The 15,093-nt window shown below is 45.0% G+C and overlaps 1 protein-coding gene across 2 annotated transcripts in view; it reads right to left on the reverse strand.

Annotated features, from left to right (window-relative positions):
• Window positions 1-14,852, reverse strand: part of TMEM181 (transmembrane protein 181) — a 33,525-nt gene extending 18,673 nt beyond the window's left edge. The window contains exons 1-2 of one of the 2 annotated variants that reach the window (XM_058020889.1): window positions 14,663-14,852; window positions 3,021-3,124 (exon numbers count right to left, since the gene is read on the reverse strand). In XM_058020889.1, coding sequence (XP_057876872.1) covers window positions 3,021-3,124; window positions 14,663-14,793 — 235 coding nt within the window. In that variant the 5' untranslated portion in view covers window positions 14,794-14,852. Of the gene's footprint in view, window positions 1-3,020; window positions 3,125-7,105; window positions 7,329-14,662 lie in introns of those variants that run through there. The other variant, XM_058020891.1, reaches the window with a different exon arrangement.
• Between the last annotated feature and the right edge of the window lie 241 nt (window positions 14,853-15,093).

Raw genomic sequence — 15,093 nt, forward strand, 5'->3', positions numbered from 1 at the left:
TGGTCTCTCCCTGTATATATTTAGTCTGGCAATTTAATGGATTTTTTTAACCCTCAAAATATGCTCTTTCAATTGCAAGCTCAGTACTAAAAAATTAGGCAAGAAAAGCAGTTTCTCACACAGACCAAACATTTCAAAGTTACTGCAAAGAAAGAATGGAAAAGAAGGAAGTTTATAAATGAGCAGCATAGGATCACTCTGTCCAAGATGGATTAGCTGCCATGACAGCTCTAAACATGCAGCACTGCTTGGGCTCCTACAACCACTCTAATAACAATATTAACCATCTTACAGACTTAAAAGAAAAAAATTAAGAATTTCAGCCATCACAGCTAGACTTTCATATAATTGCAGTGCAACATCACTAACAGCCACTCACTATAAAGTCAGTTCAGCATCATTGAACTTTTCAGCTCTCAAGTACATATAAACCAGATTTTTGAAAGGCATTTTTTGTTTTAAAAAGCAAAACTGAATTTCAGTAGGTGCTCACCATTGGTAAGTCATCGTATATCAGTAATTAGGTATTGATAAAACAACTAGAAATAGCCTTTTTAAGGGTTTTTATTTTCTTAATTGGAAGATACGAACCAATGTTGGCACAGAGAAATCACAGTCAAAGCTTTTAAGAACAGCAACCAAACAAATAATGAAGCTCTAGTGCTATAACTGCTTGTTCTCTAGCAAGTGATAAATAAAAGCTTTTGAAACAAAATGATGCTGTGGCTCATGGAGACTAATTGGAGACTAATTTAAATACTTACTGTTTTTCTTTTACTCTTGCTCACTTAACATAATAACAGAAAAAGGCAAAGAACTACCCTGAGTTGATGAACTGCACAGCTACCAAAATGAGTTCTGCACCTTGGATTTTCTCTGAACTTGTCTCACCCCAAAGATAACACAGACCCATTGTGAAAAGAGAAAGAAAGTGAGTGCAACTTGGAAAAAAGTCCAAACAAGTCTGTGTCTGCTTTGGGTTACAGGAACTGTAAGAGCAGCATCCATCTCCAATCAAACTGATTTCTCAGATGAAAATCAAGAGTTCTGCCAGGCTTCCCAAACTGCAGGTACAGATGCTGGGTGTGGGCAATGGCACATTTAAGTAGCACAGAAAATATGGATGCATCTCCCACACTTTCATTTACTTAGTGGGTTTGGTGAGCTTTTCTCAGACTGTACTCTCTAACGAGGGAGCATTCTCTCGTTAGGGCCCCTCCCTCTACTCACAGGAACCAAGCAGCTGTCAACAAAAGCTGTGAGGAATATCACAGTAATTGTTCAGTGGATCTCCTCCCAAGGTAAACAGCATTCTTTTAAAAACATTTCAGTTATAATAATGAACACTGTTAGCCAAACTGTCCAGCAAACCAGTCTCACAAGGACAAGAATCCCACAGCCATGCCAGCTCCTGAAGGGGATCACAGGCAAGGCCTGGGACCACAGCATGGGACAGATGACCAAGTGCTGCTTACAGCAGCCAAATCCCCTGGGCCAAAGGTGACCACACCACCGGATTTCTCTGCATGCAGACACAGTACACCAGCACAGCTCCCTCTCAGGTTCTGCTACTGATCAAGAACAAAACACTCAGTTTTCTCTTCCAGGAGCATTGCCTAGTCTTACATAAAACAATTTTCTTTCATTTCTTGCAGCCTGGCAGTATAAGTACACAACTATAAATATTGTTCAATTTTAAAGCCAAATAGCCCAATTACACTAAATTAAATAATTCTGGTTTTCTCCCCTTTATCATAACATGCATTTTTGCAAATGTGTTGATGCAGTATTTTAGTGGCCAAATAATGCTCTTCAGCACCCTTCAGCAAGTCACAGGAATATCAGTGGTTAACCTTTATGAACTGAAATCCAGTTTAGACCTTTGGCTACTATAATAAATCAAACAGCAAGAAAGAACATTTTATTTCTCAGACAAATTTTATTATTGAAGGCTATTATGAAAAATGTACTGCCTGCAAGGCACAGATGGGCATAAAAAGCCCAAACAGCTGCCTCCAATTAACCCACCCTTCTTTCCAAGTCAGGCAGGGCTGGATGGCTCCGAGGCCTAGGAGCCCTTCTCACTCTAAAGGAGGTGAAGGACAGGGCAGAGCAGAGACAAACCCAACACGCCAAAAAGTGTCAGAGAGGGACACACTGGACATGCTGAGTGATGTGGAAGTCAGCAGTAAAGCAGAGGAAGATGGTAGCAAGCTAAAGTAATTCTTATATAGGGGTGGGTTGCTTGATGAGCACCAGTCACTCTCCTTCTCCCTGTCACTTCTGTACTGATAAAGCTCTTCTGACAGAAGAGTATCAGTACATTTAACACTGCTAGGCGAGCACACTGACTTATTTTTCAAGTACGTTTTAGCCCTGCAAAAGCCCTCTGGCATGAAATAAAGAAGGGTCCCATGCTTTTCAACTCCCTAGTGATGCTGCATCTTTGTTGACCAGACTAGCACAAATCTCTCTGATCTCCAGGATGACTACCCAGGCTTTATGTGCTTAAGCCTCCCAGGTCATGTCAGGACTCTCACAAAGATCTCTGAAACCAGAGATCTAAGCTCATATACATTTGACAAGTGAAGTTCATATGTTTACACTAAAATATTTTGTATTTATATGGCATCTATCACCCAAGCATTTAGAAGGCTTTACAAACAGTTATGAGTTTCCTCACAGGAAATCAAGTATTAGCACTATTATCTTACATACAGAAATACAAAGGAAAACAATTAATGTAGCAGTCTTCTGAAAAGTTATGTTGCAGTGAATCTGCTTGTTTCCTTTTATTGTCTCTCCCCTGCAAAGCAGTTGCAAATACCAAGTCTTTGTAGGCACTACTTCTATGAAAAAGTGAGATAGAAGAAAAACTTCCCTGTCTCTGTCAAGACAAAGGCTTTCTCAGACATCTCAGGAGCAGTAAGCTCATTAGCATGTAAATACATCTGTAAATACCAACAGGTTTAGACAAAGTATATGAGAACTGTAATCTTTTAAAAAGAGAACATCCTTACCTGCTATTCCTATGAAGACTGTCAGACCAAAACAAATAAAGAATACTACAAAGACCAGAACAAAATGCCTTTTGGACAGCGTATACAATCGCATCGGGGCCAGCCTACAGGAAGCAAAAGAAACCACAGAATTAGTGTCTGTCATATTTCTAAAGGGACAGAAAATAAACCCCATTCATTCTTCAACAAAGAAAATTAAACCAAACACTGAGGTAACATGTAACACTAACAGAAAATATATTAATGCTGCTTCACAGAGCAAAGATAACAGGAATTATTAAACACATGTATGTATGCACACATCTGTGCTCCAAAATGTATGAATTTTTTCTATTGTCCTAAAACTTGAGCAACAGAAAGCCTTTCTTAAAGGGAGAAAAGGCTGTTTGTGTTATTTCATACATTAATAACTTAAACATCCAAGACCCTATGTCTCCTGCAATGAGAGCTCAATCTAAAGGGACAGACATCACTGACAACTCAGTTACCTGCACAGGATCTTGGTGAGCTGTCTATACCCTATAAATATATTTCAACCTAGCAGAATCATCCCTAACAAGGAGCAGGGCAGAACTCCAGATCTGCATGCTCAGGCTTTGAACTCTTGTCTGAGCTCCACCAAAGCTTGGGAAATAAAAACCTGAACTCAGGTTTGCAATTGGACACCTAAATACAAATACACATACAAGCAATGACATCTCCTGCACTACGCGTTGGTGGTTATCATTAGGGCAAAGACAAAACGGGGGCAGGGGTGTGGTGTGCATTGAAAATACCAACTGCATTCCCTGGAAAACAGTTCTGTTAGCCTAAGGGAAATATGAATAAATAACTAATCTTACATAAGGTGGACAAATCCACCATGTTTCAAAATACAGCAAACATTTCCTCTTGAGTTACACCAGAACTGAGCCACCACATACCTGACTTTCCACTGCTGTTCCAGGAGGTATGATCATAGGCATCTGTACAGTTTACATGGGAAAGCTGCAGGACTGGGGGGGCTGATGGGGGGGTGGTGGTGTTTTTCAATACATTTGTAGGAGCACCACCATGGAAAGAAATGAAACTTTAAGACTTTAATGACAGCACTCCCTTTTAGCTTGCAATAAAACTTCTTTCTTCTTTTCTCCAGCTGAATGGTGCTCTTACTGGTTCACCACATTAACAAAGAATTGCAGAACAGATGGTGAAATCCTCCCCATAAACCCAGCCTGAACTCTAGGACCAGGTACCATGAGCTGCATGCATGGCAGCCCTTAAAGCAAGGCAAACAATCACTTTAAACCACTACAAAGATTTAATAACAACAACCTCTGTTTTCTAGAGAATCACTGCATTTTCCCCAAATGAAGCACTACCAAAACCCATTTGCATTATTTCTTTACTGTAGTTTGAGAGATTCAAATCTTAATTTATTAACACAGAAAGGAGGTGGGAAAGGGAGGAAAACCCCACAGAAGTAATGAGAACTGCAAGCAAGAAGCTGCAAATGTTACGAGCCTGCACAAACAGGACTCCAGGCACAGCACCTGTAAAACACTTGCCACAACCTTTACACACAGCAGAAACTCTGCATCAGTCTAGAGGTCAGAAGAGCTGACTATACAGCCAAAAAAGGCAAACCATACGTGAAACAACCAAGTAATTACCATAAAAGTAATATCAGATCAGCACACAGAAGCCTCATAGACAAATAGGGTTTTAAGTTGACTTTTAAAACCAAAAATAGAGGCATTTCAAAGCAGAACTTGTCTGCACGACTTTTGCAGGGATGCAACTGCAGTATTTTTATTACATCAACATCTTAAAACCTCAGCCTTCATGCACTTAAACCATGTTAAAGCTGTTAAATCTGTAATAGTTCTAAAACAACTAATTAAAGTGCATTTTTCCATCAGCTCCAGGGGCTCCTTCAGTTCCACAGATGACCTGGTGTTCCCAAGCACACCAAGTATGGGATATTATCTTGAGACACCAAAGTATTAATCTTAGCAAGAAAATCCCTGACATATAAAATCAGTACATAAAATGTGGACATGCCTAAATTAACTGTAAGAGTTCAAGTGGATACCAAATGCTTCATGGCAGAGCACACACTGAGGATCTGTCAGCACAGGAAAGTCCATGGCTTGAGCACAGCTGACAGCTGGAAGGGTATCATGTTTGCAGTTATGCATAACATACATTTGTGCTGTCTGAACAGCTCACATCTGGGCATCCACTTGACAGCTACAGGCTGATGCAGGATACTCCTGACTTGCTGTGCATGTTCCTGGTTCTTTTCAGAACTTCCCTAATTTCAAAGTTTTTGCATTGCAGACATTTCAAAATGCACGATGTGGACATGAGAAGCAGCTCCCTCCCCACACTCCTTACAGGAAAGCCACCAGTTCCTCACCCAGGCAAGAGTGTTACAACCACTGGCAATTAGCACCTTGGTTTACACAGAAGCCAGAGCAGATGTGAGCTTTTGAAGAACACGTTCCAGACATTGGCTCATTCTTTATTCCAGCTGCTCTCCAGATGGTGAACACCTAGTAGCTGGAATGGGTAGGTGTACACCTACCTCCCCAGCCAAGAGTGGAGACAGAGAGCAGGGACACACCCCGTGTTTTCCTTTCACTCACACCTGTACTCCTCAAGTCTCATTTAAGCCCCTGACTGAATGTGCTGCTTTAGAGGTCAGCAAGGCAACGTGGACACTTTTAGTCACAGCAAATGTAAGAACTCAGCCAAACCTTAACTGCATTTCTCATGAGGGCAAGCCACAATTTACAGCATTCCTATCAGGTGATGCACGCTCCATTGCCCCTTGCTGCAGCTGCAGAACTTCCTTGAGCAGATTTAAGTGCCTCCTTGCACCTACCACCAGCTGACACACAAAGCAGGTCAAACCACCTTCCCCTGAGTTCACTGTTTAACACCTGCCTTTTGGAAAGAGATTACATAAAGTTTATGAACATACCTAAGTGCAAGTTGGTGATGCCCCACTGAGAGCCTCTATCTTACATTTGAAATGCCCAAGAAAGAAATGAAATGTTGGAAACACAGTTATAGGAAAATCAAAAAAGATTACTCCCTCTGGATGCACCTGTTCAAACAAGTAAGGAACTGTGCTTTGCTTTGCTTTACCAAGCCAAGTGGAAGATACTTTAATCAGCCCAACCACAGCAGTCCAAAGCTCAAGACTAGGCATCCAACTGTCTGCAGGTCTTTCAGGCAGCTTTTACCACCTACACTCAGCTTTACCCTAATTCAGAGTGGTTTATAATTAACTTATGTCTGAAACTGACTGCAAAGGAGGAGAAAACACTGAGATACAAACAGAGAAATTGTATACTTACATGTCTCAAATAGCAGTCAGTAAAACTAAACTGCTCTAGTGCAGCCTGTGAGAGTTAACTTTGGAAACACACTCAAAACTACTGCAATCTTTCAGGAGCCATTCATATGTGAGATGTAAAGGAGGGTTACATCTTGCTTTTGGAGTAAAGACTAAAGTCTCCAAAGGGTCAGCAAAATGTTCCTCAGGATATTCCTCACCTTCAAATCATTTCTTATGACTGCACAACAAAGTCTTTCATGAAGACCATCATGAGAAACAGAGCCTGTTATATAGCAGTTTTCGCTAAAGACTGACTTTAAAGAAGGGAAAGCTGTGGTGAAACTGAGATTAAGCAGTATGTAGGCACAGAGTTGATACTAAAATCAGAAATAGCTTGCTTTTATGCACGGCAGCTTTTCTAGCCTCAACATCTCTGCCTCCAAATGCTCTTCTCTATTTTAGGCTCTCTCCCAAATAGAACCATCAAACCCACTTTGATTTGAATAATTATATATTCTACCTACGTTGACAGTACTGGGGCTATCCATACACCCTGCACTTGCTCATGGTTTAAATACATTGCCGGCTTTGGTGTCCCTCAGAAGACCTTGAATTTCTTCTTGCAAATGTATTCCACAAGGGTTAATAGCTAATAAGGCAGCACATGAATAGACAAAAAGAGGCATAAAATTAACATTGTCAGTACTACATAGGACATCTACATGGCAACTGACAGATAAACATGGCTACGCTTTACCTTTGTATGTGTGCACGGGGTGGGTTTGGCTTTTTTGTTTTTTTAGTTGTTGTCCGTTGTATTCATTTAAGTCTGAATAATTAATCACGGCTATGGCTCTTGGTCATGCATTTCATGGTCCATGCCAAGAAATATCCGGGAAAACAAGTTTTTTCTTTTTCTTTTAACAAGCAATCTGAGAGTGAAGATAGCGGGATTGGGGGGAGGTTTTATTCGCCATGTACAAGGCAAACTCACAGCGTTCACCTAAAGAAAAGGGCAGTCACCCTGGGGGCTCTGAGCGGCGAACCACAACCTCAGAAACATTCATTTAACCCTCGGCGAGCTGATTTCCCTAGCGAGGATAACCTGTATAAACCGAATTACACTCAGGCCGCCCAAAGAGACTGAGGGCTCTCCCTCCCTGGAGATACCCGAGACCCGTCAGGACACAATCCCGTGCCGCGTGCTCCAGGACGGACCCCGCCGGAGCAGGCGGGCTGGACCACACGCTCAATGACCGCGGTGCCTTCCGAGCCCGCCCGTTCTGTGACTCCGTCAATGACAACACTCCGCTCCTCCCTCACAGAGCGCGGTTCGTTCTCCCGGACCGGGACCCGCGCGAACCGGCGCCCCTCAGGCTCGCGCGCCCCCCGCGCCCCCCGCCCCCACTCACGGCTCCATGGCGGGGCCGCGCGCGCGCTGCCGGCACCTCCTCCGCGCGCCGCCGCCGCCGCCGCCGTGGCACAGCCGGCGCCGCGCGACGCCTTCCGCGTGCGTCACCGCGCGGCCGCCACGCGGCCCCCACACGTCACGGGCCCCGCCGCGCCCCGGCCGCGGGGGAACAGAGGAGGGGGGGCGGGGGAGCTACGGCGAGCCTGAGGGGACACGGGCCCGCGCTCCGCCGGGGCGGCGGGAGAGAGACCGGGAGAGACCCGGTGTGGGAGAGGGAGAGCGGGAGAGATCCCTCGGGAGAGACCCCTCGGCAGGGAGTGCGATAGGGCGCCAGCTTTTCTTTGGTGAGCCGGCTTGCAGCGCCGGCACACGGCTGGTCCTGGCCTGCGGGTTCAAAATGACAGTAACACAGAATAAGAGAACCAGATAGGTTGGAAAAGGTTCCGCAAGATCAGCGAGTGCAGCCTATGACCTAACACCACCGTGTCTGCTACACCATGGCACGGAATGCCACGTCAGTCTTTTCTTAAACACCTTTAAAGATGGTGACTTCACCATCTCCCTGGACAGCCCGTTCCAATGCCTACTCACCCTTTCTGTGAAAATATTCCCCCTAATGTCCAAGCTGAACCTCCTCAGGTGCAGCGTGAAGCCATTTCCTCTTGTCCTGTGTCTGGTTCCTTGGAAAAGAGACCAACCCTCACCGGGCTGTAGAGAGCTATGAGGTCTCCCTGAGCCTCCTTTTCTGTAGACTGAACACTCCCAGTTCCCTCAGCTGCTCCTCACAGGAGTTGTGCTCCAGACCCTTCCCCAGCTCCGTTGCCCTTCCCTGGACACGCTCCAGCCCCTCAGTGTCCTCCCTGAACTGAGGGGCCCAGAACTGATCATGGGATTTAAGGCACAGCCTCACCAGTGCTGAGTACAGGGGGACAATCCCTGCCCTGCTCCTGCTGGCCACACCATTGCTGATCCAGGCCAGGATGCCATCGGCCTTCTTGGCCACCTGGGCACAGCTGGCTCATGCTCAGCTGCTGACCAGCATCCACAGGTCCTTTTCTGCCAAGGCACTTCCCAGCCACTCTTCCCCAGCCTGTAGCCCTGCCTGGGGTTGTGACCAAAGTGTAGAGCCCAGAGTTTGGTCTAGTTGAACCTCATCCTGTTGGTTATGGGCCAAACATGTCATTGTGTCAGGATAAAAGCAGTATTTTCCACATTTCTAGTGTGTTTTATCAGGTTGTGCTGTAATAGTAGCAACCCCCGGTAGCAGAGGGAAATTTAACCATATAAACAGAAAATACTTGGGACACAGAAGTGGTTCTGAATCCAGTCTAAACCTGTCAATTTTAGGCAAAAGGCCCAGTGTGACGTATCCATGCTGAACACTCACATGTTTAGTGCCCACCTGGGTCATAACCAATTTGTTTACCAGCTCTTTCAGTGGAATTAAAATGCTGTCACTGCAGTCATCTGCACGAAGCTTTGTGGTATTCAAGGGATGTGATTGATGTGTCGTGTTTGCAGAGAATTCAGTCAGCTCATGAGCAAGAGAAATTAAATCCTAGGAGTAAGCGACTACTTTAAACACACTATGTAATAAAAATCTCTAGTTCACACCCAACAGTGTTCTGTTCTTGCACAATGTTAAGATAAAGTTGGATTTCTGTTCTGAATTTCTGTTAAATGTCCTAAGACTAGTCAACAAAGATTGTCAACCTCGGTAGTGATGGCAAAGAGTAGGAAGGTGTAAGGGTTAGCCAAACTATGTTTTGTACTAATTTTTGATAACTCTAACATCTGCTCATAGAAAGTCAGCACCGCCGTTACTAAAACATGTGGGAATACCTTATGTGTAGTCTTGAATGAAATTCAGAGTAACTGCCTGGCTTTGGTGTTTGTCATATACAGAAGGCAGAACCACTTTGGATTGACCCCCAAAGAAATGCTTAGATAGATCAGTCAACAAATAATTTAAAAATTATCTCTTCAACGGTTAAATAATTTCATTAAAAGCTTACTTAGATGAGTCCAAATGCAATGGTCTTATTACATTTCCTTTTTAAAAGTACGTAGGATTAATAATATTATTAATTTTATTCCATTACTCTAGGGGCAGTTATGTCATTACTTGTGACCTGTGGGACCCAATATACCACTCTTGTGTAACACCACTGAACCTAAAATCATGCTGGGAATTAATTTAGTCATTGATACTGGTATTTATCCCATCAGTGATGGGATACATTTACAGCACTGATGATCACTTGGCAATCTCATAAAGACAGCTGCCTTGAGAAATACATAGTACCAATTAGTGAAGAAAAGGTGTTCACGCATTTTAAATCAACAAGAGTTTAAACTGTAGACAGGAATTAACTGGGGGAAAGAATATAAAGCTTTGAGTAATCAGGACAACTTAACAAAGTGTATCTGCTCGGAACAAGTTATCATCACTGCCAAGCCACAGTTGGCCATTAGGTCATGGATGACTATAACATGCATTGTGCTGCTTTCAGCAAACACTTCAGGCTTCTCCAACAAGTTGTCCCCAGCCAGAAGATGATGGAGCGGTGCTTACAGCATCTGTGACCATTCCCAGTGTTCTGGGTAGCGTGGTTATGGAGTTATGACTCTCTGCAGTTACACGTCTATTTATGTGCTCACAACTGAGCTGTTCCAAGGACTGCTCCAATCCCTCTGGCACTCAGGTGTCTCACTAACCTCAGTTTATTATCCTCAAACCAAAACTATATTATTCTCATTGAGTAGGTAGGAAAACTTGAAGCACAGAGAGTCTGAGCCTTGCCAAAAGTCACTTGAAGAACTGTGTGGGTGGCAGAGCTTGTAATCCAGCTCACTTCAAATAGCCATGGGATCACATTTCTCTTTGCTCTCTACCAACCTTCGAAGGATTGTGAATACACTGTAAACATATACATTTCATGCTATTTTTTGTAAAAATTTTGGCACTGAGTTCACAACCTAAACACTTGGTGGGAAGGCACTGTGAAACTCCTCTCTCTTCACAGTCAGTCAGTCTCTGCTTCTTCCAAGAAGATGCCACTGAGTGCTTTGTCTGACCTGCTCTGGGATGAAATAGTGCAAGCAGCTGCTGTCTGCCTCATTGGTTGTAGGAGCTGGACAGTGTGTGATGGATGAATGAGGCTTGCAAGAGAAGCAGACTGAGCTGTCAACAGGAGGCTGAATGCTCACTCAGCTGGGATTCTACTTAAACTGAACACCTCAGCACTAAAGCTGTACTTTCATGGCCAGTTTACACTTTCATGGCTCACAGCTACAGAGTCACAGCTCCAGTGACAACAGGTGAAATCCAGCCTCTCTAGCTGGAGCTCTTTCAATTTTGCCAACACTCATGTTAGTGCAGTGCACTGATGAATCAAATAATGGAAATCATCTGAGTTAAAGGTCACTTAGGAATCAGTTGCTCAGTCAGTGTGCAGATAAAGGATTAATTGTAGGCAGATGAGGAAAGAGCAGAAATGTGTGACCAGGGAAATGAGAGCTACGATGGCTTTTTCCAGCCACAGAGCCAGCTTATGGCAGCTTGAAGCAATCATAAAGCAACAGTGTTAGTCTCATCCTCCTCTCTGTTTCAAGCCCTCTGGCCCTAGCTATATACTTCCCATTGGGGTTTTTCAGGTTCTTCCAACAGCCAGGACCCTGAAAGAACAAGAGAAGGGTACCAGCTGTGGCTCAAAGCAGCCTGAAGATCCTGCCTGGGTCAAGGCTGAAGGCAGCATGAACCTTCCAGGAATTAGACTGGGTCTTGTTGACCCCACGGCTTCTCACAGACTTGCACTTTAGCCCTAGTAGAAGATGCATATTGGTGTGAAGAAATGTATATTTTATCACAACAGCCTTCTCTGGCAATTTGAGGTTTCTCCTCAGAAGCACACAGGTACCAGTTCTCTAAGGAAAAATGAACAGCTTCTCTTTATTGCTGAGTCAAATGATGTGGTATTCTCAGGTCTTTTTGCCAAAGGAGCAGAACCACAGTCAGTGAAATTTTCCCATATGGTTTGAAGATTGTCTGTGTAACATCAAGCATTAATTAAAGCTGCAAGTTAAAAAATACTTTTCGTGATGTCCTATGTATAGTATTTTCCTTTTGATGTACAAAATGTCATATTACTACATTATAGGAGTTTAAAGTTTATCCCTTGTGTAAAGCAGGGCAGATTGAAGGACATTTATCTCAGTCTCAGTATTATTATTAAATTCAGCATCAACACTGTGCTTCCCTGTATAAGCTGATTGGCCAGTGGGACATGTTCATTAACCTAGAAATTGATTTTTCAGGAATGCCAAGTTGCAGTTATGCAACTCTGATGTCAGACCACAATTTGGACACCCTCCTGCTCTTCAGTTCTTCAAAATGTTTCCAGCAAGCTGGACTCTTCAACACCAGCTAGGTGATAGAGTTATGAAATTCCCGCTGAAAAATATCTGTCAGCTGACTGGGAAGCCTGGTATCTTCTGGTAAGCTTTGGTATCTCACTGCTAGCACGTCAAAGAGATAAAAATGTGTTTTAGTAAAATTGGTACTAAGCTGTTTTCATAGTCTACTCAAAATGCCTTAGAGAAGCAGGGGAGTTGCCACTTGAGAAGTAAAGTCTCCACGTTACATCCCAGAGTGTGCTCATTTATAACCTGACCAAACGTCCTGAGTAAAACAAAGAGGGACAAGAGGATCAAAAATCTAATTCTCCTTCCTGTAAGTGGGAGTTGCCTGTAGGGAGATTGTGTGGTAGCATCAAGGAACCCTCCTTCACACCAGGAATCTAAAAAGCAAGGTGCCATTGCTACATCCACCCACGGTGCTGAGGGCAAGCACTCACCAGAACAGCAGGTATGCAGTGGCAGTAACTCACTTTACACCAGGTCACTTAGGTTAAGATCTTGGGAATGCAGGGAATTACTAGCATGACTTGTAAGTCAGGAAGTATTATTTCCATGCTAAGAGTCCAGTATAACTCCATTTCATTCTAGATGATACCTCTTGGGGTATTGTCACTGAGGAAAGAGCAGTGTAGCACTAACTCTGCAAGCTCATTTGATTCACTGAGGTAGCAACTTTTCTTTTCAATGCAGAAAGTCCCGCCATACACTCTTAAGTCATAAAAATGAATTAATAATAGTTTATCTTGGAAAGCTCAGGATTCTTCTAGAAATAAAGCTGAACAAATGCCTCTCCCAGGACCTCTTATTTGTTAATTCAACAAGTTAATGCCTCCCGTCTTTCTCCATTCTAGTGCCAAAATTCCTCATTGTGCTGCCAGATGCACAGAGGTACATACATTGCCATCACTCCTTATCACCTCCCATGGTTTCTTACACCACACTCAAGTGTAAGGAACCACTGTTTTGCCAGGAAAGACCATGGTTTTACTAGATTCTGCCAAGCTGTCAGTGTTTCCAAGCTCTGTGACTCTGTAGTCTTTGATGTTGTGAATAATGAGACAAACTCAATCTAATGGACCACCTGCCCCTTCGCTGGGAAGAACCACATTCTGAAGTCAAATGACTTAAGCAGAACAGCTGGAGTGCTGTGCAGAAGCAGACTGCCCAGATGCACAGTAAAATAAAGCTGAAAGAGACCTTACAAGGTACCTCGTCCTTCCCTCTGTCTTAGGACAGCATCTGCCGGATCTAAGACTTTCCTGGGATGTATTTGTCAAAAGTTTTTAAAACCCTCCAATGATGGAGATGCTGGAGTCTCTCTGGATAATCCTTTCTTGTAGTGTTTTGCCATCCTTCCCATTCAGATTTTTTTTCTTGATGTCTAACAAGAACTTTTATTGCCTCAGTGAATATTACTCTGTACTGTTTTGTCCAAGATGAACATGAAGTTTCTCTTTACAGAAATTCCTATTCCTCCAACTTCAATGTTTGCTGTTTTAGGGGAGTAATCTCAAATTTTCCTCAAAGCTATGCTTTCAAGACTTGATTATCCAGATCCCTGTCTTATCCTCTCTTCCACTGACAGGCCCTTGAAGTGTGGTGTTCAGAATTGGACATAGCTTGCACTAAGGTCTGGAGTGTTGACTAAAGTAGGTGGTGTAACTCTCACATCTTATGCTTCCACTGTACATTTACCTTCTTCATGTGTGCAAGACAACGTCATTGTTGAAAGAGGCTATTTTATAAAAGATTATAATTTCTATACCCTTTTAAGACAAAAATGTCATATAACTCCTCCCCAGCTTGTATTTGTGTAGCTGAACAGCATCCATTCTCTGCATAGTTCCTGGCACCTGTTTCTCCTGATGTTCATTGGACTTTTTCAGAAACTTCCTCCAATTCAAAAATTGTTTTCATTTATAACCGAGGTGCCCGATACCCTTGGAGCCCGTCCTAGCCTTGTGTAATCTCAAACCATCCATCTCTCCAGCCATCACTGGCCAGTCACAGAAACAGCAGATATGGCAAGGCTCTGAAGAAATGTGGGTGTAGCCCAGGCAGTGTATCTGTCCCTTCTGACCTCAACCTTTGCCAACCACTCTCATTTTCCTAATCTATTCTTACCCCGTTCCAGGATTGTTTCGCGGCTGCCTCTAGAACACATCCTCGCTTGCTACGGCAGTGGAAAAGCGGTAGCACGGAGGGACGCAGATGGAAATTGCCTGTGTATGGCTGTTAATAGGTGAGGGCAGGAAGAGAGGCGTGGGGCTGTCCGATCGGGGGGGCTCTGCCAGAGCACATCTCCCGGGCGGAGCAGCGGGGCCGCCGGGCTGCGGGATGGATGCGGGCGCTCGCCCGGAGCAGCCCCGGGGCCGGGCGGCCGCTCCCGGGGGCTCAGCCGGGGGGTCCCCGTGTGATGCCCGGCACCCACCCCCCGCTCGCCCCCGCTCGGCCCCGATGCCGGCGGAGCCGCGCCCGCAGTACCGGTAGTAGCGATCATCCTTGTAGGGCGTCAGGTCCTCCTGGATCTCCCGGTACGTCTCCCGCACCCGCCGGCAGAAGCGCTTGACCTCGCCGCACAGCGGGCTCCCGAAGGCGGTGAAATCCGCCTCCATGCCGCCGCCTCAGGCCCCGCGCTCCGCCATGGAGCCCCGCCGGAGCCCGCCCGGCGCTGCGCGGCGGGGGCGGCGCTGGAGCCGCAGCGGCGGCGGCCGATCGGGGGGGAGCGGATGCGGGAGCGGGGGATGCAGGGAAGGGGGATGCAGGGAAGGGGCCGAATGCAGGGGCCTCCGATGCAGGGAGGAAGGATGCAGGAATGGGGATGCGGCAGCAGCAGCAGGGGATGCAGGGGCGGAGGATGCAGGGCGGGCCCTCCGCGCACGGCGCGCACCCTCGGGGGCGGCGGGAGCGCTTCA

The sequence above is a fragment of the Melospiza georgiana genome, chromosome 3 (genome assembly GCF_028018845.1).
Source record: "Melospiza georgiana isolate bMelGeo1 chromosome 3, bMelGeo1.pri, whole genome shotgun sequence".
NCBI classification, from domain to species: Eukaryota; Metazoa; Chordata; class Aves; order Passeriformes; family Passerellidae; genus Melospiza; species Melospiza georgiana.